General features: G+C 35.0%; 2 protein-coding genes across 15 annotated transcripts in view; one reads left to right on the top strand and one right to left on the bottom strand.

The window, feature by feature from the left end:
• Positions 1–27,334, top strand: part of PACRGL (parkin coregulated like) — a 32,927-nt gene extending 5,593 nt beyond the window's left edge. For 3 of the 5 annotated variants that reach the window (XM_038178287.2, XM_013097852.5, XM_038178288.2), the window contains exons 5-8: positions 1,692–1,826; positions 3,542–3,649; positions 4,653–4,733; positions 6,773–7,704. In XM_038178287.2, coding sequence (XP_038034215.1) covers positions 1,692–1,826; positions 3,542–3,649; positions 4,653–4,733; positions 6,773–6,829 — 381 coding nt within the window. In that variant the 3' untranslated portion in view covers positions 6,830–7,704. Of the gene's footprint in view, positions 1–1,691; positions 1,827–3,541; positions 3,650–4,652; positions 4,734–6,772; positions 7,705–8,710; positions 8,844–23,083 lie in introns of those variants that run through there. The other 2 variants (XR_011809224.1, XR_011809225.1) reach the window with 2 other exon arrangements.
• KCNIP4 (potassium voltage-gated channel interacting protein 4) overlaps positions 7,710–27,737 on the bottom strand; it is a 436,446-nt gene continuing 416,418 nt past the window's right edge. For all 10 annotated transcript variants that reach the window (XM_027457317.3, XM_038178281.2, XM_005017834.6 and 7 more), the window contains 5 exons: positions 22,601–22,671; positions 15,679–15,786; positions 14,505–14,609; positions 14,116–14,178; positions 7,710–9,322 (listed from right to left, as the gene is read on the bottom strand). In XM_027457317.3, the coding sequence (XP_027313118.1) occupies positions 9,275–9,322; positions 14,116–14,178; positions 14,505–14,609; positions 15,679–15,786; positions 22,601–22,671 (395 nt within the window). In that variant the 3' untranslated portion in view covers positions 7,710–9,274. The remainder of the gene's footprint in view (positions 9,323–14,115; positions 14,179–14,504; positions 14,610–15,678; positions 15,787–22,600; positions 22,672–27,737) is intronic.

Genomic DNA, 27,737 nt, shown 5'->3' with positions numbered 1-27,737 from the left:
AATGTGTGCCCATTGCCTCTTGTTGCTGCTACATTACTTTGTATGTGTGTGCTATGTACACTCCTTCATATTTAGCAATTTAAATCACTGGCCTTTTTGGAGCCCTGTGCTGGTTGAGAAGCTAGATTTTGTAACTAGACGTGAACTCCTGTAACAGATGAGTTACACTTTTACATTGAACTGTGTGTGTTTGCACTTGTAGACATACACTTTGCCAGTGACTGAGTCAATCAGACTTCATTAGAGGTGGAAAGTTCAGCAAAGGAATTATTAGGGGTCTAATGGCTTACTGACAACTACATAGAGGTATATTTAGTGCTTATTATGTGTTCCTGGTTAAACTACAAATTGGTACTTAGGACAAGGAAGGGAAATGTAGTTCTAAAATGCTGTTGTAACCAGTATGTCTTGCTCACATAGAGGTAAACATGAAGATTTCTTCCAAAGGTTGTCCATCAACTTCAGCCATCTGAATGTTATTTTTAAATAATCTTAATAGTGACCAGAAGTCTTCAGGGATTTCTTCCTGAGGTACCAGGGTACAAAAAGTACAAAGTACTTTGATGACCTAGAGCTTAATGAGTCAGTCTAGACAACAGGCTGTCATGAGGCCTCCCCTCAGGCTTCTCTACTCTGGGCTGAATAAGCCAGGCGACTTCAACCACTCCTAATGTGTCTTCCTCTTTAGACCCTTCACTATCTTTGTAGCCCTCCTTTCACAGAATCACAGAATTTCTAGGTTGGAAGAGACCTCAAGATCATCGAGTCCAACCTTTGACCTAACGCTAACAAGTCCTCCACTAAACCATATCACTGAGCTCTACATCTAAATGTCTTTGGACACACTCTGCTAGTTTTATGTCCTTCTTTGTCTTGTGGTGCCCCAAAATGCACACAGTGCTCTAGTTGAGGCCACACCAGCTAGCAGTGCTGTGTCTGATGTTCCCCGGTTGGCCTTCCTGGCAGTCAGGGCACACTGCTGGCTGATGTTCAACTCGCTGCCAACCAAATATGTTTCAGGAGTCTAAATAAATGTTGAATCCGGTCTGGGAGGTAGAATAAAGTGTATACTATAGAGTGAGCTTTTTTTTTTTTTTTTTTGAAAAATCAAACGTCAAATATCTAAAGTAGCTTACAGCTCCTATTGCTCATATTACCATATGGCTTTAAATCTTTGAATTCTGCTGCTCAGATCTTGGCTAGACATGCTTATTTGTACCATTTTAAAGTTTTTGCATTTGTGGGGGGTATTTTACTTTCTTTTTTTCTTTTTTTTTCCCTTCAGGGTACAGAAATTAGTTATAAGTGTGTATATATATATATATATGTATATATATATACACGTATATATATATATACATATATATATATATTTCAACTATATATATATATACATATATATATATAGTTGAAAAAATTCATTATCTTTAATCACTCTACCTAAAGAAGTACAAGTACTGATTGAAATAGCAATGTTCACAATGTGAGTCTTAATATTCAGTATTCCAAAAGAAAAATGAATCGGAATATTCTGTGAGCAGAGTTGTACTCAATGGATCCACACGGTGGAGTTAGTGTATCTTATGTTTTGAATTGATCTTTTATCTAAACATAATCTTTGTGCTAGATGGAACTTTTTAAAAGTGATTTTGTTTAAAGACTATTAAGAAAACGTTTTATATTTACAACAGGGTCTGAGAGAGACAAAGCATCCCTATACATTTGTTTCAAAGGAGGGTTTTAAAGAATTACTTATGGTTGAAGGTGCTGCTGAAAAAACAATTCCCTTGTTGCCTCGTCTAGTTCCAGTGTTAAAGGCTGCATTGGTATGTCTTACTCTTCCTACAGAGATTTTCATAATTTTTTTTTTCTTTTTAAGCTGGTGAGGACTACAAGGAAAACATTAATGTGATAAATCTGTTGGATAGGCTTTTATTTTGGGGTTCACAGGTGTAGGGGTATAGTGTCTTTTTCTCATGTTATCCATGCCTTGGTTCACTTAGATAAATGAGTCTTTAAGAGTATGATCAGATGAGCAACTCCTTGTATAGTTGAGTGATAGCAGCTATGGGCAAATTCTGTAGAAATGTTCTGTTAAAGATATGAATATAAGCAGAAAAAAATATAAGTAATCATGGTGTTTTTTATGTCCACATGCAAAACATATTTGATATGAAATAAAATGGAGATTCCAGAATAAATAATCACGTTACATTTAAAAATGTAAAAAAATGCTACAAAGATAAAATAGAATACATCCATGAGGAAAAAGGAAGAATATTATTATAATGTTTGAAGACATAATCTTCATTTTTAAAATGTTTGTAATTTTTTCAACTCCTTCAGAAAATAATGTGTTTTAAAAGTACTGGCCTGGAATACTCTTTTGGATCTTTTTAATTTCTTTCAGAACCCTTTTTTAGTTTGTCCATTTTCTGTCATTTATTCTAGCTATGCTTCAGTTCTATTTTTATAGAGATGGATAAACATTGAAAATTCTTTGAGATACAAACTCAGAGGTGTAATAGAGGATCAGTGTTGTTTATTATTAATATCTTTGGTTTATTTTGGAAGACATAATTAGAAAAATTATTATTGTGTGTTCTTCCAATGACTTATTTATCTGATAATTTTTATTGTTGCACTATTTAACGAGACAAGACTTTATATCAAAACCTACTGAGCAATGACTTCTTTCTTCTACTTAAACAAACAAACAAAAAAAACAAAAACAAAAAAACAAACACCAAAACATTCAGGGCCCAAATGTCAGAATAGAAAAATGACCCTTTAAATAAAGGTCACTATTAGTACAAGGAAAATGGTCATGAAACAATTTCTCTGCTCAGGGAAGAGTGAGATAACTAAAGCAGTAGAGAACTCGTATAGAAGAACTTTCCCATGGGAGCAATAGAAATGACAAAGCCACCTTAGAAGTAGATAACAGCGTGATAATTGCTGGCAGATGAAAAAGCTGTAGTTGGCAGGGGAGTAAATTCATTGAGCCAGAATGTCATTTGTTTGTGGGTTTCTCCAACAAAGACAATTGTTATGAATTACTTAGGAATTACCCTGTATTCAATACGTTTATAACCAAAATGTCCCTCAATTTTGATATATGCACATCTTAAAGTTTCTTTCTAACATGCTGTGAAGCAGTGCGTATAGGGTATGTTCCAAAACTGTCAATATAGTGCCTTTTTTGCCTGATGAATACATTTATTGATTTGTTCATCAATCAAATATTAGTTTCTTTTTTTTTTTTTTTTTTTTGGAGGAAGTGCAATAGTCTCATTGACATGGATGCTTTTGTTTTCTGCTTTAAAAATATTAATACTTCTGCATTAAAGGATTACATCTGGATAGTTATATTCAGTCATGTTGTATTTCTAAACTGCTTGTAACGTTACAAAATTAGCAGTTCCACAGCACTTTAAATTTATCAAAATACTATATACAATCATAATATAGAGATTGCAGTTTTGAAGAAACTGTGTTTGTTTGAATATTAGTCTGACAGGATTTTCCCCTTCCTTTGAAGGCCCATTCAGATGATGAAGTATTTGAAAGGGGATTGGATGCTTTAGTTCAACTGAGTGCTGTTGTTGGCCCATCTCTTAATGATCATCTTAAGCATCTGCTCACAAATGTAAGTTTTTAGTGCTGTAGTAACAGATCATCTGTATTTTTATGGTTAAGATGTTTATTATAATATCTGCACAGATATATTGGAAGACTCAGCAGTTTCATGAAAAGCATTGCTTTGTATATTCCTCTGTGTAAATCTGTTATTCTTTAATAATGTGGTGACATATAAAGTTCTAGCAGGCTCCAAAAACTGACGTTAAGGTAAATTGGAGAAAAATGGATTTGCTTTCTGTATTACTTAAAAAAGATCCAGCATTGAGCCTGAGGTGAAACATTCTATGTTTTGAAGGAATTTTTATATTTACTGGTAAATGAGTGTGAATGTTTTCAAAAATCTGTGAAAGCCTTGATAAATTAACATAGGGAAATATTTCTGCTTCTCTCAGATGGGAATTCTGCACAAGGAAGTTTTCATTCAATAAACTTGAGTTGAACTGTGGAAAGTAATTTTTATACTGAGTCCTCCTATTGATGTCCTTCTGTAGATTTTCTTCCTCTATTGAATAGGCTTTTCATGGTTTAATTTAACCTGCCTCCAAAGTGAATTTTTACAGCAAAATAAAATGACTTATTAGACACCCAGTGCAGAAGAGAGAATCTAAAGTAGCTTTTTTGTTTGTTTGCCTGTTTAGATTATTTCCACTATAATAAATCTCTTTCAGTGCACATGAAAAGTGTGTCAACTTTTCATGTGGACAATACTTCAAGATTGACTTTGCTTTAATATTGATACCTCTTTAAAACTTGCTTGCTAAAAACCAACAATTTAAAATTGTTTGGCTAACAGTTGAGCTTTAACTCTCTCATCAGTTAATACTTCACACCTTTTGCCTTGACTAACTTTTATACTTTGACATCAGCTACGAGCTATAAAGTGATGTTTCTTTCAGCTCTCACTTACCAAAGACAGATAAAATAAAGTAGTAAAATAGAATTATATTGGATTTTTTGCACATATAGTACTATATTGGGCAACAGACCTTTTTATTTTACTCTTTCAATAGCTTTCAAGAAGATTAATGGACAAGAAATTTAAAGAAAAAATTACTGTTGCTTTACAGAAGTTGGAGCAATATGGTGGAAAGGTGAGTTAAACAGATAATAATCTGTAATCTGCATGCATGAATGCAGCATCGCCAAGACGGCTTTCATCTCTGGCTTTCAGATTAATAACCCTTTTCTGAGTAATGCTTTGCATGTCACAACTATTCATATTGCATAAAACACTGGATTTTGCACTGTGGCAATTCCAGTCCATGCTAAAATAGTTGTTTTAGTTTGAGGTATTGAATGATGATAGAAATGACATTAAATCACTGTGTGATCCGTATTCTGCCAGCTAGCTTTTGTTGTCCTCCATTTTTTAACTTCCACTTTCATATGTTATTCATTGTTTCAACAATCTCAGAGCAGGAATGCAGGAGTACATTTCAGTAAAATATTCTAAGGGATCAATACCTATATCAGAAACTGTTTGGCTCTACTTCTATAGCACATCAATTCAAGAGAACTCTTTTTGGGAACAAGTGTTCATCCATGTGGATCCCTACTCATGATATTTGCTTGGAACATTTTATTGTCCTTGAGGGGAAGCTCATGCAGCCTTAGTGGCTAAATAAGATAATTTAAAAAAATATTATTGTTTTTTATTATTTTCTATTTCTCTATAAAGTTTGAAGTTTTTCCAGGGTTTAGAATGTGTGTGGAGTGGATTATGTACGGTAAGATTCAGGATGAAGTCTTTATTCCAAGTTAGGCACTGCAGCACTTAAAATGTAGATTTTCATGCTGAGTAAAGCATTTGGGCTACTTGTAAAGGCTGTAGGGTAGGGTAGATACCCATGAAGAGCGAGTGATTGAGGAATTCACCAAATGTTAACCTGTAAATAGATTTTGGTCCCTTCTGGAGTATTGACACCTGACACCACAGACTGAATATTTGCCTTGCTTCAGTACACTTGAGATGAAGGCTTTGTGTTCATTTTTCTGAGCTTAAGTGCTTTCCTCAGCAGCATTTACTCTTGCTGAAGGATAGTTTTTGCTGTTATTGATAATGCTTGCCCGTTCCTTAATAGCTTAGTGAGGTCACTTACTGAGGAAATCAGATACTAACATTCTAGCCCACCGTGGTTAACCCAGAGGTTAGATCTACAGTTGTTATACATCAAAAAAAAAAATGCATTAAGTAGTAGATGATAGGCTATTCTTCTGTGTTATAATTCTAATACAGTATAGTGCTCTAGTATTCTGTTGACATCTTCTGTCTTGCTGTACATTGTGCTGCAAGGACAAGAGCAGAAAAATTGAGTATTGGCTTGGACATCCATCTAGAATGGAAAGTACTTGCTCTAATGACCCCATGGGCACTTGAATGTAAGGTATTAATATGGTCACTGACAAAGAATTGGAATCACCTGAAGAGCAGGGACCAGTGTATATCTTACTGCTTCTGAACTTGTTTTCCATAGTCAGTAAGCACCCAAATTATCTGCAGGCACTGCTTCATTTTTTTTTTTTTTTGGGTGCTCATATTCATTTAATGGCAATAGGAATGTTTATCTTGCAGACTTCAAAACATCCTGACAAAGCAGCATGAAAATTGTTATTTGTGTGTAGTGGAATGAGAAGAAAATTACATTTCATTTTGGTGTCCTGATAATTTATGTCTAATGGAGCTAATCCAGTGAATAATCTTATGTCTGTCCGCTAATTTCTTGTAGTATGTTGGGTTTGTGAGTGGTCTTTCTGTATGTCCTTTAAAATTCTATCAGAAGATAAGGCAGAAAAGTGGAAACAAGCTCCTAAAACGTGATTATAGCCAGCAACATTATATAGTTCAACTAATGAATTAATACACTTATTTTTAAATGTTACAATGAATATGATTAGTACTTCTATTGGAAATCCCTTTGAGAATGTTTCCTTTTTTTTTGTCCATTATTTTCGGCTCTTTTGAAAGTAAATTTCTTGTAAGTATTAAATTTTAGTTTTGTACTGTTTCATTAGAAGAAGGTAACTAAGCAAAAGTTTTAAATTATACAATTTATAATTATTAAGTAAATCTTCTCCTATGTAGTGCTAGGTCTAATTGTTGTGTTTAAACTTATTGTATTTTCATCAACAGGCAACTGTGGCTATCATCAAATCTAAAATTCCAACCTATTGTTCTATATCCTCTTGAACAAAAAAAAATCTGTAGTGAGTTGTACTGTGAGGTCAAGTTTGAAGATTAACTGCCTGTGAGTGTCACCAACAATTCTTTGTGGTATGCTATGTTCTCTTAAACTAATCACAGTTCTTCAGTGTAATGGAAAGTGGGAAACATCCCATCAGTTTGTGAATATATAATTATGAGAGACTGTTTAAAATAATTCTCTATTGGCTGCTATTTATGTATGCATTATGCTTACAAGGACACTGACAAATTGGCTATTATTTCAAAGGCTGAGTAAATATAGATTCATATTTTGTTGTAAATTGCATTTTCCTTTAATAGATTTGCCTAGTACGTTATGTAGATTTGTATGATGCAAAACAATTTTGATGCAAAAAAAAATGAGAATTCACATAGTGCTAAATTACAATGCACTTTTGAAACATTTAACTTACTCTGTCCCAATGGATGCAGTTTGGGTTCATCAGGACTTAATGGATTAGACATAGAACTAAAAAAACTCACCTAGACTTTTTGAGCTTTTGAAGGTATGAAGCTTACCATACAGGAAGCAAGCTGTATTTTCTCATTGAGTACTCGGCATGTTGTTTTCAGAAGCTGGAACAGCATTGGTCCATGAGCGTACTTGAGCTTGATTGCAAACTATTGACCAACAGATCTTGAAATAAATACTGTTCAGGTTTGTTGTTCTGTGTTTGAGTCACCCTATGGGGGAGAACTGACTAAAGTGGTATTTAATTTAATTCAGAACTGTGGTTAAGTTCTGTGCAAAGTCAAGACATACATGTATATATATTTAAGCATTTTAAAATAACTTAATTTTGTTGGCAGAAATGTTAAATCTGAAGAAATACAGTTATTTAACAACACAAAAAATTGTTCATGCTGGTTTTTCTTTGTTTACTTTATTTATTTTATTTTTTTACAAAATGTGCACATTTAGTTTACACAAACACACTACAGCAAATTTCAGGTGTACATGTATTGTACTACTCTTATCCTACACTGGTGATAGCAGAGCAGCCTTCAACATGCCTCTAACATCCCATCTCTACACCAGAATAGATACCTGATTTATTTATTTATTTATTTTTGTGAAAGAACGTTTGCCACATTCTTTCTACTTCATTAATCCCATTTCACATTTTCTGCAGCAATGTCACAATGAAGATTGGCTTATCTCTGATAGCATTTTACCTATTTTGAAGTATTGGCATAAATCTCTGGACAACATATCTTAAAAATTACATGTATTGGAGGGGGCATACATTTTTAATCTAGATTCAGAATTAAGCTTGCTCCAGTCTTAATTAAAAAATTATCCTAAAAAAATGTAATGCACTTATCACATATAGATGATATTGTATAGCTGAAGCTTCATTTTTTTTCCTAATCCTTTCTCATAATTAAAGATATTACAAAAAAGCTTACACAGATGTTATCCTGTCTAGAATTCATTATTAATAGATGTCACTATGTAGTGATATTCAGTCTGTGCACTGAAGAGGAACAGAAGTTTCAAAGGAACGTTGTGGTTTTCTTCTTCATTAAAGGCAACAAGACACATACCCATGAACACAGTGTTAGGATCCAGTTAAGTTTTCTTCATGAAAAATTCAAGGTCAGAAGATTCTTTAATTTTAAGCAAAGATCTTCGTATATATGTCCAAGAATTATTAGTAATATAGTATATAAGGACTCCTGATATTAATGGCATGAAAAAATAAATGCAGATTTAATAGATAAGTATGATTAATAGAAGTTTACTAGTATTTGTTAGGGAATAAATCTACCTAAGCAATTATCACTTAAATTTGTGTTACATAACATCTCTTCCTCTCAAGTTATTTATTTTGTTAAGTTTGAGGTTTTGGTCTTCTTTTTCAGAGGAGAGAAGCAAGTCAAAGGTGGAAGGCAATTGCAGCAAGCTGTGCATTGCACATTGCACATAGCACATTAAGTTAAATTATTATTAAAAAAACTGAGGACTACACCATACAAACGTGGAAGGAAATACATGGTAATGCCTCTGTATAAATTAGAAGCTGAGATTTAATAAATACACTCAAACACCTGGAGCTGAATCCAGTACAAATGAGTAGCAAAACTAAGAGTATTTATTTAATCTCCTTATGAGATTAAATCTATTTTATCTAGGGGTTGGAATGGTAATAAAGCTGCATAAAGTCAGGTCCTATCTTGGGGGTTTTGAAATAAAAGCCAGACTTTTCAGAACATTATTCTTAAGTACCCACTTTTGAGGTGCTAAATAGTTTGAAAAGATCTGGGGGGGAACTTTCTAATAAAAAAAAAAAAAAAACTTATTTGCATAATACATATCTCAATATAAAGCTGAGTAATTTTATTTATGGTAAAGTGGGAAATCCATCTTTTGGATAGTATTGCAGAATAGCTCATGTTTGTCCATTAGATGTTGACCTAATGCCTTTTTTATATCACATTTTCAAAGAGCTGCATGGATCGCATTATATTCTCATCCTGTAACACACAAAAAAAAAAAACAACACGTAAAACAAACACAAGTCATACACCATTACAAATGTAGTTGGCAAATATCTATAGTGAAATTGGGTGGAACTAACTGTACATGTGTCTATTTTTCATCTTGGAGAAAGTGTTAACAGAAAATGGCTATTAATGGATCTACCCCTAATTTGTGTCCATTAATTAAACCAAAACTAGTCTGTCAAGAATGCATAAACATGTTAAGAAAACATGGTCTGCAGTATTTTGGAGGTTATAAGTTTATGTCTAATATAAGTATAAATAGACAATAAATACTCAAGGAATAATTTCTATATCTGTAGTGTGAATCAGGAATTACTACATAACATATAGTACATGAAATTACTAGTACATGCATTGCATACCATACACAGAAGCTTTTTTTTTTTCCCCAATTCTCACCCATCCTATTGTATAGCTATGGATTACTAAAATAAAATAGATTTAAATGTGGATCTTTGATTGGAAGAATCAGTCAATTCCCCAGAGAACCACCAAACACTTTTACTCCTCTTTTTTGTGTGTTCACACTGAAAGATGCAGACAGCTTCCTAATTCTACTTTCTGCTTTGCATTAGATAGAATTTGAAGGTTTTGTTGCCTAAGTAATGCCCAGTGTTTACTGATGCATCACTCTGCACTTCAGTTTCTATTAGTAAATAACTCTCAGCACAGCAGTGAGAAGAAATTGTTTATATACCTTATACCTTTCATTGTATAGAAGAAAGAGTTTATTTCTAATAGCCTGTATTTGGTGGTGGCACTTCTGCATCACCAGTACAGTTGCAAGAATAGGTTACATATTCATTGAGCAATTGTTGATGCCACTAATGATTTTTATTTTTTAACCTGAATTAATACCAATTAGCACTTTCTCAAGAGATAAACTAACCACCTTTAATTCAAATGAGTAAATAAGACTGACTATTTTAGAACATTTCATAAAAGAAGTGCAGACAAAAACACCTCTTGGATTGTCAGTGTTTTCCACAACTGATAGGTCTGTAGGTACATTAATATTCCAATATTAACACATGATTAAGCATGAAATCACAGTTAAATTATTCTCTGTTCAGTCTAGGGTTGATTTGTTTCATAAAAATGACAACTGGGTAATTTTCTCATTTTGTTATGACACATGCACAGTAGGGTTTTCGTCTTTGATTCTATATGGCATCTCAAGTGGTGGTGCTGTAAGAAGTGATCCACACACTATTTTTCACTAGCAAACTAATTTATCAAAGCAATGATACCTAACTGAAAATTTTAATGCTATGTAGATTAATGCTTTTAAAGTTTGCATATGAAATTTACTAAATTCATTTTAATTTACAGTAATTTAAGTTCTTTTCTCTGCATTATTTTGTAATATCAATATACACCTTTGAAGTTCATTGCTGTAAGGTTAAAATGTTTGCTTTGACTAGAATCATTTGTTGTTTAATCATTTACAAATGTTTTGTGTATACATCAGCAACGAAGTTTAGCTAAGCAAATATGTTCTTCATTTAGAAAGTGTTTTGACATTTCCTAATACACGTATCATTACTAATGAAACTAGCTGTTTTCTAAAATCAGCTCCATATTTCTGAAGTTTGCTGCTTCAATACAGAAACCTTCTAAATGCCCCTCCTTTATTCAGTCAGATGGGAAGGGTCATCAGAAGACATTATAGATTTGTCATGATATTTGGAACATGGTGGCTTTCAGTATGTTTTTTCCATCTTCAGAAAAATGCAGATGCTTGATTTACACTTAGCAAAGAGTTCTAAAATACTTTAATCTTTCTTATTTGCCTCGTTTTTCTCCCAGTACATTTTTCTAAACAGTGTTTCATAATAGCTTTGTTTAGATTCCTGACTCAAGGCGTTAAGGGTGGTGATTGCATAGTCCATATAAACTACAAAATATAGATGACTGGGCTTTGCCAGGCCTGACTTAACTGCAAGCTCACTTCGAGGTTTTTCTTCCTGAACTCTGATACAGCTCCTTTGCTCTCTTCTGACTAGCCCAGACCTATCAAGACTCCTTACAGAATGGATTACTCTTGCTGAAAATATCTGTCCCAGAAGCCCTTTTTTCTTTATCAGAAGGTTATTCACTTATGCACCATGCATGCCTTACTTCTTCACCTTTGTTCTTCATGGTGTTGCTGTAGATAGGAAACAGTAATACCTGAGTCAGGCCACTTCCTACCAGCATCAAGCAGTGAGAGGACAGAAGTGAACAAATTAGTTATGATGATAACGAAATACTTCTGCAGTCCTCTCTTTGTCATGGTCAGAGATAGGTCCTTATACCCAGTGAGGAGAGAAGACCATTCATCAATGGGCATTCCCATTCCAGGGTTTGAGGTAGAGTCATTTGTTATGCAAACTGGCAGGGAAGGTTTTGAGTAGACTTGTTCAGATGTCAGCCTTAAAGCCAAAGGAGGATTCACGGATGAGAAAACCAACAGATGTAAAAGTCTAGGGGAACTGGAAGTATGCTGTGCCCCATCCTGAGTTTACAGATTCAGTAGCAAAAGATTCGGGTAAGCAAAAGTTTATAGCAGAAATAGCAATGGTCTAGACAGTGATCAGGTTAAAGGTTTGGACTTTTTCCCTAGGTGGAAAAATTGAATTAGATGAGTATTTTGTATCTTGGGAAAGAGATGCTGAACAAAAAGCAATACTGATAACGCCGTTATTTCCATAGAACACACAGAAAGGCTATAAAAATGTTTCATCATGTCTAAAACACAGACAAGTTTACTATAGGACAGATCACAGAATTAACAATGCCTAGAGCAAGCTTAGATAAGTACTCATGAACAAGGAGAATTCTTAGTCCCGGAGTGATGCAAATCACTGCATGCTGAGAAAATAAAAGAAGTTGAACGTTATCTTTCTAGATCAGTCTTGTACCTACTAAGATATTAGCAAAAGGTTTTCCTACAGCTGTGTTTTAAAAGGAAGAGGCCACTACTGTCCTTTGGAAGAAACATAATCTGGAAAATGCTGAAACCGCATTAATAGAGCACATTTTCTGAACAAAGTTTCTTGAAAGGTTCAGGTTGAATCCAAAATGCAGATCTCGTTTCTGAAACAAAATCCTGATGTAAATATGAATTAAACACTGCAGCTCAGAGCTCTTAATAAGAGAACAGGTCTTCATAGGCAGAGAGACAAAAATTCAGACAGCAAGGAACTTTTTGTATGCTACCTTTGAAATTAAAATAAAGTGCAGAAAAGTGTCAAGATGATTTGTCCATTAAGAAGAGTGAATGGTGTCTCTATCATGTAATGATTTAGAGGATCTCTGTCATGTAGATTCTGAATAATCAGAAGAGATAAATACGAAATCTTCCAACAGAAATGAGAAAGTGTGAATCACGCTGGAAAAGGAGAACACGCAATTCCTTACTGAACGGACTAATTTTCTTTGAAAATGAATCATGCAGTCCATCACCATAATCAATGTCACATTCAGGTTGGACTTTGATTTAAGTTCCAGAACTCACCAGACCTCAGATGGGAAATGAATCTCATCTCTATTTCAGATGATCCCTCAGCTTTATTAGAGCAAATACCTTCCATTCATATTGAACAAGACCGATGAGCTAGAACCATGGTCAATGTAGCAGTGCTGACAGGACACTATCCAGTACCCATTACTGTTGTACACAGAACAACCAGTTAGAAGAGCTGTTTTCTTTCCATTATACACCAAAGTCAGTGTATTACAACTGATCAAAGACTCACTTAATAAGTGGTTGTGACCCCTCTGTATATTACTGCTTTTAAATCAAGAAAGCAATTCCGAGGAATAACTGCAGACACATAAAACAAGAGACAAATAGCAGAACATCTTTGCTATGTCAGCTTTCTGTATTCCAAATGATTATAAATCTATCACACACTAACTGCATTGTTCTTGTTGGTCTTGTTCTATCGTGTCTCTTGCCTACTGTATGCTTCTTTGTGTAGGAGGTAAAAAGCAATACACGCAGTCTATAGTGCTGCTCTCTGGCAGCTTCGTATTAATCAGTCAGCTTGGACAAGGTGGACTTACCAGCTGAACACTGCTACAATTCTGTATGTTTTTCATTGCAATAAATAGCACTGGTTTTATTTATCTCATCTCATCACTAGGTCTAATGCAACACTTTACAGTTATTTTGTATTATGTCATGTTTATTTTTCTTGACTTTTTAAACCAACAAATTGATGGTAGTTCCTTAAATTTCTGAAAACACAACTTACCTTTTCTCATATCAGCTCCTAGTCTAAAAACTAGCCAGTTCCCAAAGGGCAGAGGAGCAAAAAGAGCCTGTAATCCCTGCTACATAAATTTATTCTCATTCGTGGCTCAAAAGGCAATGAGCTGCTTTCAGCAGCTGAGGAAAATTAACAGCCACCTGAGCAGTGTAAACACTTGCAACTGGTAATCACAGTCAGTTCTTACTCCTTTTCAATGGAAAAAAGAATTGCCTGCTGTTAACTCTTGCCATCTAACACTTTGCAACCTCCTTCTACTGAGCCTTCTTAAGATGTTCAGCCCTAAAACTCACTCTTGGAGGAACATTCCTATATATGATAAATTTTCAAGCAATGTAGGAAAAAGTAGAAATAGACATTTAGCTGTATGTGAAGAAACTTTTTTTGCTATGAACTAGAGAAAAAAAAATGCTGTTCTGCTCACTGTCACACCAAAAAACTGTAGCACTATGATAGCACTATCCAACTGATAGGGGTTTGACACTTCAGTGGGGTTTTGACACTTACCTTCTGGCAGCTCTCAATGAATTCATCTATGGTCACTACTCCATCTTTGTTTTTGTCCATTTTCTGTTCAAAAAGAATAAAAATGTATGATTATCACCCTGATAATTGTACATAAAATAAGTCCTTTTTATTATTCATTTGGGTTATATGTCAGCCTAGGGAACAAGCAGGCCAAAATGCTGGAAAGATGTAAGAAGTTTAAAGACCTGCTTGTTGAAAAGGCAAGGTGTAATGAATAGATCTGAGAAACAAGTGACTTGGGATGAAACCACAAAGAAGGAAAAAAGATAACCAAATTGATAGGATGTGCAAAACTATTACAACAAAGAAAATCTATTCGTACCCGCTAACAGAGCAGTCTTTTTAGCTCCTTATGTTACCTCACCCACCTGGAAAAATGTTTCCACATGTTGTCTAGGTGCGTCCTCCTTGAGAACAGGATAAGTGCATTTTCCCATCATATCATATATTGCTTTCATGATATCAAGCATTTCCTGAAGAGAAAAAATATGTGTGTAATGTAAGCTGCATTGTAGATACTGTTTTGGCTCAGAACAGGTTTCTAAGATTTACGTTTTAGAACAAAAAATTGAGATTTGCCTATTTTGTGATAGAATAGCTTCAAGAATGAACTGTATGTTCCTAGGAATTCTAGCATATAAGTTCAGCTTTCATAGATTCAGAAGAATGCTTCTGATTTTAAATAATTTTTAAATGATTTAGAGTATGTGCAAATTCACTGATTGTGGGAAGAGTCTCCTGAGGCCTAGTGAATAAAAATAACCAGGAAAAAAAGTTCTGTAAAAGCGAGTTAAAGCACAAATTTTCATACAACTGAGTTTTCAAAAGACAGAAGAAATACCTGTACATACACTTGCACACATGCAAAGAGTTTTCCTTTTTTATTTAAAAAAATATATATTTTTAATAGCGTGGGTTATGAAAACTGTAAGTATAATCATAAATACATCATCTGCTAGTATGATGAAGAGATTGTTTTGTAGATTGACCTTCTGTAGTAATCATGAAGTTATCTCTCAAAGTGCAAAACCAAAAGTGTAAAATATCTATATAAAGACCTACTGTTGAAAAAAAAATTATGAAGCCACAGGTTTGGTCCCACCATCAGGTATGGTTGGATCTTTGCAGTGTAAATGATTTAAGAATCTTTTTATATGTATTCTGTTTCAAGTAAAAATTTTAGAAATAGATTGGAAAAAATGAATTATGGTTGAAGCCCATTTAATTTTCTTGGGTCCAAATATCCTACCAAACTACTTTATTCTAGTGAAAAAAAATTGCTTAAGTGGAAGCCAAATGTCTCAGTACCTGAAGAATTTTGGCCATCCTTTATTTCTGTGGTAATTTTTCCTTTTCAATTTCTATATATGCCTTTAAAATGAGAAAATTATTTTTAGCTTGTTTAGTTTCATAATATGTTGTATGTTTATTGGTTGACATATCTAATTTGACAAGGCTGCCTCTGAAGCCATTCTTCTTTCAAAGCAGGCCTTGTGTATACAACGGTTAGTTTCAGTGATTAATATAAAAAGTAGATCTTACCTCTTTAGTTATATATCCATCCTTATTTATATCATACAAATTGAAAGCCCAGTTCAGTTTCTCCTGTACCGTCCCTCGGAGTAAAATTGAGAGACCCATAACAAAATCCTAAATAGACAAAAGCTGTGGGTCAGTTTGGAATTAAACAGTTTTCCACAAACACTCAGAAATGCAGACTAATGCATTCATCAGAATCACAGAAGTCTTGAAAGGTGTGTTGTTTCTATTTCTTTCACTTGACAGCAAGTGTTACAGATTGCTGGTTATTTAAATAATTACAAATCTAGGCACTATGTGCTATACTAATAATAAGTAAATTGAGTAATTTTCTATAAAATAAGCCATCATTTTCTATTAGTGTATTCATCCTCTGAAATGCCTCGCATAAGAAGTCCTTGTTGAACTTGCTACCAAGGAAAAGCAACCCCCATGGTTTAATGGTCCAGAACAAAGCTTAAGTGGGAGTTAGATTAATCTTAGCACAGGAGACCAATTTTGGAAGAATTATCTGCTAAGGAATGTTCCATTCTTGTTATATATATATATACCTTGTTGGAAGTGGAATACGTGGTTCCCAGACCTCTTGGATCAATCTTGTGCAGTCAACTTTAAAACTTCATGTGTGCTACAATACACCTCAGTACTTAAAACTTTTATTGGAAATCTGATAGGGAATATACAAATTTTATGTCCACATGATGCCTTAATGGTCTTGTCACCCACCAATGCTCTAATGCTGCAGAACTACTCGACAGAAGTAAACCAGAAGACTACTGAGATTATATACATGAAGTGTTTGATACAGATCACTGACAAATTAGCATAAGGTTAGCTATAACTAATGGGATTTGTCATACTATGCTCTTGATCAGCCGACAAACAATTTTAAAAGTAGACATACTTACATTACACTAGAGATAGAACTATAGTTTGGCTTCATAATTAATATTCTTTTAATAGTACAAACCTTATTTACATTGCACAAACATCTTCCAGATCGGAGAAAATATAAATCAGGATGTGCTGTCATCTGTCTTTTGCATTTCTTAGCACACTAACTGTATTTTTTAAAATAATAGCTTTTTTGTTTCTACCCTTCTCCTCTACCCAATTCTATTTGATAAGTTTGTAAACCCATAAATCTGTGAAACTGTCCTGCAAAAGTTTATATTTAAATGTGTATTTTTACATTATTGGCAAAGGAATCTTAGGGAAACACTTAAAGCAGACATTACAAAAGCTGAATGGTTTCGAATCACCACTGGCAATGTTTGTACATTTTCTTAAAACAGGAACAATGGAAAAGAATGCATGGAGAGTAGACATTAAAAGTCCCAATGTACCACATAGTCAAATAAATATACTCAATGCAGATGAGAATACATAGATATCACAGTGCCAGGTGGTCTAGTAAGCATAGTTCTTTTGACAGCTTTGGTCTTTTTAACAATTCAGGTGGTATGTTCTGGGTTTTCTTAGTTTGAATCTTAGTTTTAATTTCTTATGTTCTGGGTTTTCTCTCATAAATTTCTCTATTATTGGTACATGTGTCCTTTGGGGTAAATTAATACATGAATCTTGAAAAGAGTTTTGCTCAACTTCTCTTGTCTACATCTCAGTGACTAATTGAGGGTCACCAGGTTAAATCTCCAAACAGTTCTTTAACAACGTAATATTAAGTATTAAAATGTCCAAGAAATTCAGAACAGATCTGATCACATTACAGCATTAGCAATTAACCTTTTTAATTCACTTTTAATTCAGTCACTGTTTTACTGCATTCTTGATGTAGCATTTGCTGAACTCCTCTGCAAGGGTCTCCAATAATGTTATTTTCTTAAAGTATTATGTTTCAGAGCTCTGACTTTAATTTGGCACCAGCAACATCTTTGCATTTATTCTGATGGTTAAGTCATATCTACTTGCCTTTTCCTGATTATTTCTCCCCATAGTCAAGGTATCCCTTCTATCATCAGCGTTAAAAAACATTCATCAGAAAATATGACTTTGTAGGAATGAATGTCCTTGTAAAAGCTGAAACAGCTCAAAACCATCCAGGTGTATGCTCTAAACTTTGCAAGAACAGATCACCTCCTTCCATATTGCATGAAGGTGTTTGGGAATCATACAGAATTTGGTTCAGGTGCACCACCTTTGTCTGAATGCTCCCTGGGGTCACCCAGTACAGCAGTCAAGTTCAGGAATAGTAAAAAGGATTTACCACAAGAGGAAGTTGTGATGAGCTGAATAAGGACTAGCTAGGACAGGATGTATTTCTACATATTTAATTTCATATGATTTAAGAAAATAACAATAAAACAATGTAGAAATGGAAAATCTGATTCAGTGGACAGACCGAATCCACAGGGCATTTCATGCTAGATCCTCAAACAGAACAAGGCCCTGCCTGGTGGAAGGCATTGTACATGAGAGGAGTGGTGAAGTTCTGTGAGCTGTTAAACTTGTAATCCAGTGCCGAATGCTATGGTGGAGCAACAGTACTTAGTGTAGCAGAGAAGCTTGGAGAGACTCTGTCTACACTCTTGTTACCAGCACCTCAATGACACGTGACTCAGGCACTCCATTTAGCATGAACCCAAGTCTCCATTACAATATTTACTGTACCCAGATGTGTTTTCTTTTCTGGTTTAGGCATCTGGCTCCTAGAGAGAGAGGTTTTCTACTTTCAGAGCCTATTTATTTTTGAAAAAAGATAGATAGTACTGCTTGGACACTTATATCCCCTAAGGATGCCGACAGTGTACACTGAGAGGGACAGAAGGCCTGCCCAGCTGAGCACCTAGTCACAGGAGAGGTGCATCAGATCTAGGGGCAGAGAGTCTGAAACTCCAGAGAAGGGCTGGACTCAGGCACATCTCTTTGTCGGGTCTCTCTTCAGTCTGTGGCAGAAGCACAGAAGCTATTCTCTTTGGTACTTGCCCATATTCTTTTCCACAGCTCCTTATTTCCAACTTTTTAGCTTCCTGCTGAGCCTGCAAGTATTTGTGAAGACCTCGATCGAATGCCAAACTCTCGTGTGTATAATTTATTCTCCATGAAAGGGGGATGGCTCACTGAAGGGCTGTAAAGCAGAGCATCTTTGCACCTGCGTTAGAGCCTCTGTATGCTCACTGCTACCACCTGGTCAGCTGCCAGTGCCAAGCTAGAGCTGTGCAGAGCCTCTGGTTGTGATCTGTGATTAACTTATATTTGTTGTTTTTCCCAGCAGTGATAAATTATCTCTTAGCACGGTTGTCAATGACTTTCTGATTGCTTCATCCCTCAGTAAACCTTCGGGGAGAACCAGTCAATAAATTAATTATCAAGCTTACTACTGTGCACTCTGGGAATAGTGTGATTCATAGGAAAGCTTGAAATTATTCCACCTGATCACATGTTCCTTTGTGTCTTGTTCAAGGCCAGAAGAAGTAGGTAGGCACCGAAATCCATTTTGGGGTTTAGCCCTTAGGATTTTGGGAGGGAATCACACAGTGAATGTTAGTCACAGGAGTGGTGGGGCACCGATGCTCTTAGGACAACGAAGGTTAGCAATGACATGGAGGAGCTGCTGTTAAGCGGAACTATATTTCTCTGTAGCTACTTTACACCAGCTGGTATCAAAATGCCTTTGAAATCACAGCTGCCCTGAGAAACACTAGCTTATTTCATATCTGACATAAACAAGGCTTTTCTATGTTTAACACAGAGAATCACACTTGAAGACATTCATTAAAAGCAGTAAACACCTTGTTACTGTCTTGGAGACAATGACTGTTCATTACTGTTGTTATTAATTAAATACCAAAGATGTGTTTGATCTCAGGACATAAAAGAAGACATAACTAGGTAGGTTAATTCTGGATTCTCTGATAGAAATGAATTAGCAAGCTTGTTAATTCATTAATTAATGCAAAATTCTGAGGGTACAGCTGAGAAATAAAGTTATCAGAAACTCACCAACAATTTTGCTAGAGATAATTAATCATTTTTGGAGAAACAAATACAGGTTTGTTTTTGATTCAAAATGACCAAAATCTTTGAATATCTCTGTTGCATTTGGAACAGCTTTTGTACTTTAAGGCACTAAGAATTTGGATTACTGAGTGAAATTCCTTTCATCAAGATCACATTTTGAGTAGCATTAATCCGCACCTACAGCAGACTAAGAGCATTAATTTGAATATTTGCTTGTGGATGCAATGTGCTTTATCTTTGACTACATGTCTGAAGTTAAATAGCTTTCATTTTCTAACTTTTTTTTTCCATTTATCATCCCGCACCTTTTAAACACCTTAACATCCCCAAACTTGTTACTGACTTATGCCTAGAAGTACCAGACCCATCAAATAAATCTAGTTTGGATACCACTTCACCATTAAAATCATTAGAAGACAGGCTTCTAAATACCTGTGTCATTTTCACCTTTGGATACACAGGGCCTAAAACCATATGACCAGAAATCTTCAAAACACCTACTCAGTTACCTACATATTCTTGTTCTTTATAAACAAAATGTGAATGGCATTTGTGTTTTTGTAGAGCTTTGTGTTTTTGTAGAGCTTAGTGATCTGGTTTAGTGGAGGACTTGTTAATGCTAGGTCAGAGGTTGGACTAGGTGATCTTGGAGGTCTCTTCCAACCTAGATGATTCTGTGGTTCTGTTCTTATGCTATATAAAATGCTTCGTCTGACTCTTACGAGAGAGTATACAGATTTAGGGATGTGCAAAATTTCACATACGTAGCAATCTCACTAAGCAATCTCATCTAATGAAGGCGTGGGTTTTACAAGTACAACATTGTGCTAAAGCCTAACACTTCATTGCTAATGGTTGAAAATTTGAGGGAAAAAAAAAAGAACAAATTCTTTTTTTTTTTTTTTTTTTGCAATTCCGGCTACCACAGCTTCATTAGGAAAAGGAGATTGTAACAAACAACAACAAAAACTCTTACTCTTACAAGTTATATTTCTAGTTCTGCCAGTTAATTTCAAAATTTCCTTTTCACACAGAAGAGAGCCAAAGAGCATTTTTCTTCTTAGATCGTTATATTAATTTGTATTTACTTCTACACTGTGATAAATGATTATTTATAAATCATACCCCGTTTTCCCCACCTTTATGCTGTTTTTGTTGTTGTTGTTGATAATGGTTTTTTGTTTTGTTTTGTTTTTTTCCTAACAAGCATTAGAAAGCTGGAGTGTGGATTGGTTTAGACAAGGTATGGCAGTTGCATCTGAGATAAAAAATGATCAGGAAAAAAATTACTACTTCCATGATTCAGAACTACTTTCACACGATTAGAAAAAATCTAAACATTTTTAACGTTAGCAAGATGGTTTTAGAGTGGTTATTGTGTAGTTTATAAATATGAAGCTGCTTCATGGTACGAGGACACAGAAATGGGAGTCTTTTGACAGCACTAGAGTTGTGCTGGATTTACAGCTAGTGCAAATGAAATCAAGGTCTGGGTCACTCTGAGTCAATAGTGGACAAAAACAAGTTGGAAAATGTCTGTTCTCTCAGTGATAAAAAAATGCTTTATTTTCCTATTTTCTTTTGTTTCAAAGCCTCTTTCGAACATAGACCTTAACTTTGAGATATTCACATACCTCAAAAAACGCTTTACATCTATTGCGTTTCATAATTCTTTCTTTTTGAGATACAAATGTGAACAAATTGTTCAGGAAAGCTACAAAAGCTTCTTTTGTTCTCATTATTCCTAATGATAACAGCAGAAATACTTCTCAAATATTGATGCTGAAAATGTCTTCTGGCATTGTCTCTGCTGTTGCTGATATGACCAGAAGGATTCCTTGTAGACTTAGTCTACATACAGAAGATGTGAATAAAAGCTCCATTTTTTGCTTCCACCAGGCCCATTGATTTCAGCTGCCTGGAAAAAGGCAGATGGGGTTCATGTTTTTTAAATAAATGCAAGTAATGTCCCACAAAATGCTCTGGTTATATTCCCAGGTGAGGTTTAGGTTTATGATCACAGTGCATCTGCTTGGCAATACTTCTCCTTCCATATTACATCAATAATAAAAGAATGAAAATACTTTTAAAAGATTTTCCCTCAGATCTCACAACATCATTCAATCAAGTAAATCATAAAAACACATATAGGGCATTTAAACAAATTTGCAGTGGATATATTTAATCCTAAACCAATCTCAAGTTGTAAGGATACCATCTGTCAATTGAAAAACAAAACAAAGCACAATATGACAAAGTAAGTATTGTTTTGCAGAAGAACTGGCAGATTTCTTAATTCTATATGTTAAAGTAACGGCTCCTTTGCAGTATGCCCTGTTTTCATCTAACTATTGCAGGGAGTTGCCTTTTCTGTCATGATTTTTGTACTGGTGATGTCAGCCTTTGCAGATAATGACGTCACCCTCAGCAGGGAAAGGCAGAAGTTTGAAGATTTGGCATATAAATTGAGGAAGAATGAATTTTAAACTCTTGTGCTTTTAAATATATTGCTATAAAGGTGTTTTTTGTTTGTTTGTTTGTTTGTTTTTGTTTTGCTTTTTGGTAGTACCTTCTCCTGGAAAACAATAGTATGTATGAGCAACCCTATTTTGGCTGAGTTGTAATGTTATTTGGATCAGAGTCCTCATCTTGAAGATTGGCAGGAGGATAATGATTCTGTTATGTAACTTGTGAATAAGTTAGGTTACCTTTTAAATTAGCAGATTTATAAAAAAGTTAATATAGCAGCACAATATGAGTTAAAATTCTGTGATACATAACTGTGTAATAATAATGACTTTTGTTAACACATTGGAAAAACTTGAAACTTTAGCCACATAAACTAAATTTTATGTGGTCCGTATAGTAAAACTGACCAAATTTCACTTAATCACAAAAAATGTCAAAACATTGAAGCAAACATAAAGGAAGTAACAGCATCACTTACCTCAAAACTTACAGATCCATTGTGATCAGTGTCAAATGCATTAAACAGAAAATGTGCATAAGTTGTGGAATCTATAATTTAAAACAGTAAGAATATTTCATAGTAAGCATGTCTTCTTTCATAGTAAGCACATTTTATTTCATTTAATTTTATACCATGACATATTTTTACAGGAAGATATATTTTGATAACAACTAATGCTAAATTTTCCAGTCAGCTTAAACTTATTTTTTTGGCAGGGCAGGAGGGACAAATTACAAGTACAAGTATGTGAGTAATTAAACTGGGAAGGAAATTGTGAAAATCTGGACTCGAGTATTTTTATTCATTTTCATTACCACTGCTGCATGCAAACTACTAATCACTGATGTCTTAACGAATGGTGAAGAAGTCATGTTAATGTACTCTGAAACAATCTGTGTCAATGGGAATGCTACTTTACCAATTAAATGACTGTGATAGTGGATCTCTCTTGTGTTACAGAAGAAAAATGCATTCATCACTGTAAATGAGGAAAGCGGGCACTACCATCTGTGCATCTGGCGTATCACTTTTACTCTGGAGACAGGCGTGTTGCCCCAGCTGAAGATGAGCTGGTCAGAAAACTGCTGCTGCTTTTCGGGCTCAATGCACCACACAACAAACTGGCACAGGGACAGGCACCAGTGCCAAGACTTATGCTATGTCACTTCAACAGCATACATCACCAGCCAGGCTGCTGTATAGCTGTAGACAGCTATAGGTGAGATAAAATCCTGTCCAGAGAAGCATATTCTTAAAATGGGATTGCTGGTTGATTCCTGTGAGCATCTTATGAGAGCTAGGTGCTTAAAAACCTTGAAAAAAAGTGGCTGAAAAGTAACTGAAGTGGTCAAAAAGACTCTGGAAGATAACTTTAGGAAAGTGATGCCTTCACTAATTGTTTACTGTTCAAGCCTATTCAACAGCATATCAACTCAGTTTTCTTTTGATATTCATTGTTTTGTTCTTTCCATTTTATATATTTACATTAATATTAGGTTAATTAACATTAACCTCACAAACTTTTAGTAAAGTGACAAGCGTCATGGCCCCGTTTTATAGGTGAAAAACTAGGGTAAAGAACAATTTCTCCACAGCCATGACTGCAAATCCTTGGAGGCACACACAGCCTGAGTGCTGCCCTAAATATTAAGGTGATTCTTCCCAAGACTGTAGAACCATCTTAGGCCACAACAGTTACAAGGGAGGTTGTTTCTGCTCCACTGTATTTTTAGCAATTATATGCAGTAAATGCTTTTCATAATAGCAAACCATCATGTCCTGAACAGTAGTAATTTGTAGATTTTTTTTCCTGTTCCTTCCTTAGAAGAAAACTGCCGTTATTGTGGGAAAACCTCATCAATCAGTGCTGAGATGCCTGTTTCTGATTTCTTGGCACTAAACCTTTTTTTACCTTTCGTGTCAAACCTGAAAAACTGCATCCACCACAGCTCAAACTTTTTTTTTTTTTTTTTTTAATTAAAAGGTGCGATGATTTTGGGTCATCTGAAATATCACCTTGACCCTAAGAAACCAAACATACCAAACCTCAAAACTTTGCACTTCACAGGTTCATACCTGACATTGGTAAATGAAGTCTCTGGTCTTATTTCAATATGTTTATTAAAAGTGATGTAAAGTAATTGTGACAAGAACAATCTCTGCAGCCATCAAGCCTGTGTCTGTTAACACATTTTCAGAGAATTTCCCCCAAATACTGAGACATTCATTCACCCATCCATGTAGCCACAGATTAATGTATTTGCTTAAGTATAATCTAGTAGACAAATCCCCTTTAACTTTAAACGGGAAATTTTATTTTAACTGAAAAACGTAGACTTGTTGACTTCAGTTCATATTTTCTATCCTCTACTGAGACATCTATTGTACAACAACAGTGTGCAAGCCATCTTGTAATAAAAAGCACATTACAGAGGCATAATGACTGTAAATTGAATTTTAAATACCTTCCAATTCTCTTGGTACTTACTTCTTAAAAAACAAACAAACAAAAAAAATCTTTTGAAACATCCCTAATCATTTTTCTGTAGATTTACATTAAACATCACAATATTAACACAAAGTATTTTACTCTTTTCCATATGTGATACAACTTAATACTCTTCTTGTATGATAGTATATGGATAGTAGTAATAATAAACTCTACTAACCTCTTCTGAAAAAGTCTAAAAAATTCAGAGGTCTCTTTCAGGGTTGTTTGTGCAGGCAATTCTGGTCTGAAATTTTGCCTTCAAAACATCCATTGCAGAGTGAGGTAGACTGATGTTTACATGACAGCTACTTCTTAGTGTGATGCCTCTGCCATTCCCTAAATCTCGAACATTAACCACGTTAGACCAGAGCTTTAATTCTTAAATAAGATATATCTTCGTTTCAGGGATCTGATATCATAACTAGTTGGTTAAATTGATGTTTTGACAGATTGAAGCAGGAACAGATATTAAATCAGAATTCCTTTGAAATACATTGTTTAAACATTTTAAATATCAGACCCCCCAAAAAGGAAGAAAAGGATAGTCATTATATATTCAAGAGTAAGCCTTATCAAACTGTGAACATAACCTATTCTCTTCATAACTGAGGGTGGAAGAGCTCAATAATTGCTCCTTATGTGGATTCTTACCTGTGATCTGCATGGCTGAAGAAGATATCCCAAGTTTTATGTCAGGCAACTTGTTGCATGAGTGCAGGGGAGCTACTGGGACCTATTCATTCACTGGTATAACTGTGTTTTTCCCATTGGTAAATGGCTTTTTGATGATTGCTTGGTCACCCTAAAGCTTAAAATGTTACTCAACATTAGTCTGTTTGCTTAAATTGTATGAAGTTATAATGATACACTGTGTTTTATCTGGTTTTGTATTATATGGACATTTGGGGCACAGATCTACATGTATGACATTTTAACTTGAGGACATGTTAATATGTCGTCTTTGTTGTGTTTTCAAACATTTCTTTTTAATATTCACACATACCTAAAAGCAATATATTAACTGCAACTGAAATTCAAAGGTCTTGGTTATACACAGCATGTTGGCAATACATGCACAGATGCAACTATTCAGACTAGCTGCCTAACTAAATATTCAAATATGGAGATCTCACCCAGTACTTAACATGCAAATACCGACAATTAATGATGCTTAGCTAATCTGAGGAACTAAGAATAGACTTTGGTCCCCAGACCTCTCAAAAAAATGGCAGAGGTCATCACAGGCCCACAGAAGCTTTATAATTACTGCTGTGTGCTGTTACTCCTGTGAGGAGAATCAGCTCTTCCACTATTTCCTCTGAACATTTTTCCTGACATTTTGAGGAAAACTACACAACGCTTTCACATTTGTTTATGCTGCCTTTATGCACCGTTTGTCAGTAGGCCTTTGTATGGAGGTTGTGGGGCCCATGAATGGAGTTAGCTTCTGATGGTCACTTCTCAGTGGGCCTCACTGAGATCCCTGAAATAGCTTTACTGAAGAAGCTAAAATGCTGTTAGTAGTACACAGCGTCTCCTGCTGATGAATTAATTATCTGGTTTGATACTTTCCTAGCATGCTTAAAGTATAACACATGGAGCTTCTTTTTAAGAAAAAACGAAAGTTTTTTTTTTTTTCAAGAAAAAAATATTTTCTCAAAAAAGAATTCCCACATCGTTAAAGCTCAAATTGCTGTAAAGGTGACAGGAAATACTACAGTGTTAACACCTCTGAAATAAACAGTTTTGACTCTCGTTTAAAGGGGAAGAAGGTCACTTCTTGGGCTCCAAACTGAAAGAGAGCTAAGGGTTTATAGAAGTCCATGGGATCCTGATTTTCTAAAGAACTATTAATATTATTATTATTTTTTTTAATTTTACCAAAGTTAAATGAAGAGAGAAGAAAAAGCAAATTTTTCCATGAATTTTATCTTGCATGTCAGCCCTGAAGACAACATAGCAGCTGCTGCTAACAAGCCACAGGTTTTGTAGAGAGCTTGCTGCAGAGTGGAGGCTTGTCAGGCTCACACTGCATGGACTCTTTGTGACTTGCCTGCAGCTTTTTCTCCAGTCTAGCTGTGACAGCCATTTCTTGGCCAGGTTTCTAAGGCTGTTTGGTTTTTCTTTTGAGGTGCAACTCTAGTTTTATGTAGGCAACAAGCAATTATCCTAGGCAATGGATGCAGGTGTGGGTGAGATGAGCAGGGACGGGACACAGGTTGTCACTGTCCCCACAGCTGGGTGAGGAAATGCAGACATGGAACTGGGCAAAGTGGTTTCAGGGGTAGCAAAGAAAAGAAAGAAATAGTATCTAACACATGTATAAGGTGCCATATATAATACATTTGGGTGTAATGTACAGCTGCAAACCAACTGAGAAAGAGAAAGCACAAAAATGTGGTAGCAAATACATAGAAAAGCAAATCCTAGAGCAAGGAAGAAGAAAGCACTGACACGAAGATTGTATTCCTGCTGGAGATGGACTCCAGATGCTGACAACCCTCTTCTCCCAAATAATGCCACTGCCCTAAAGGCCCAGAATAGCAGTGGACAGGTGTGTACAGGACCAGGAAGAGGGATGGAAACTAAGAAATGTTTATAGAACAATTTTAATTGCATTGTTATTTCTATTCTGTAACAAATAGGTCTGGATTAGTAAAGACTAGGCTTTTGAGGTTTCAGTTATTCTGACAATAAATTTTAACTCTACTTGCATAAAAGGTGTGCTTTCTCTTTGCCTGTAAGCAGTTTTCAGAGTAACAATAGGAAATACATATTTTTTATTATTCTAATTTTAAAAGTAGTAAAGGTATAGTAAATCACATGCAGAGAACTTATTTTCATCAGGCAGGGTAGCTACAAATTACAGTATCTGAAACTCTGATTGTTAGCCTGGTTTAAAAGAAATAACAGTAGGCAGGCCAACACATCTAACCTTTTTTTCTTCCTTATTGATTATGTCTAGTTGCTGAGGATTTCAGTGATGGTAATCCACACTGAATACTGCTCTTTACCTTGTAGGTTTTTATTTAAAATAAAACTAATTGGGAAAGGGGAGAGGTTTTGTTCCTACCAATTAAGTTTTTTGTTTGCTTGGGGATCTTTTGTTTTTACACACAAGTG

Source organism: Anas platyrhynchos, chromosome 4 (genome assembly GCF_047663525.1).
Source record: "Anas platyrhynchos isolate ZD024472 breed Pekin duck chromosome 4, IASCAAS_PekinDuck_T2T, whole genome shotgun sequence".
Lineage (NCBI taxonomy): Eukaryota > Metazoa > Chordata > Aves > Anseriformes > Anatidae > Anas > Anas platyrhynchos.
This window is presented reverse-complemented; position numbering and strand designations above follow the sequence as displayed.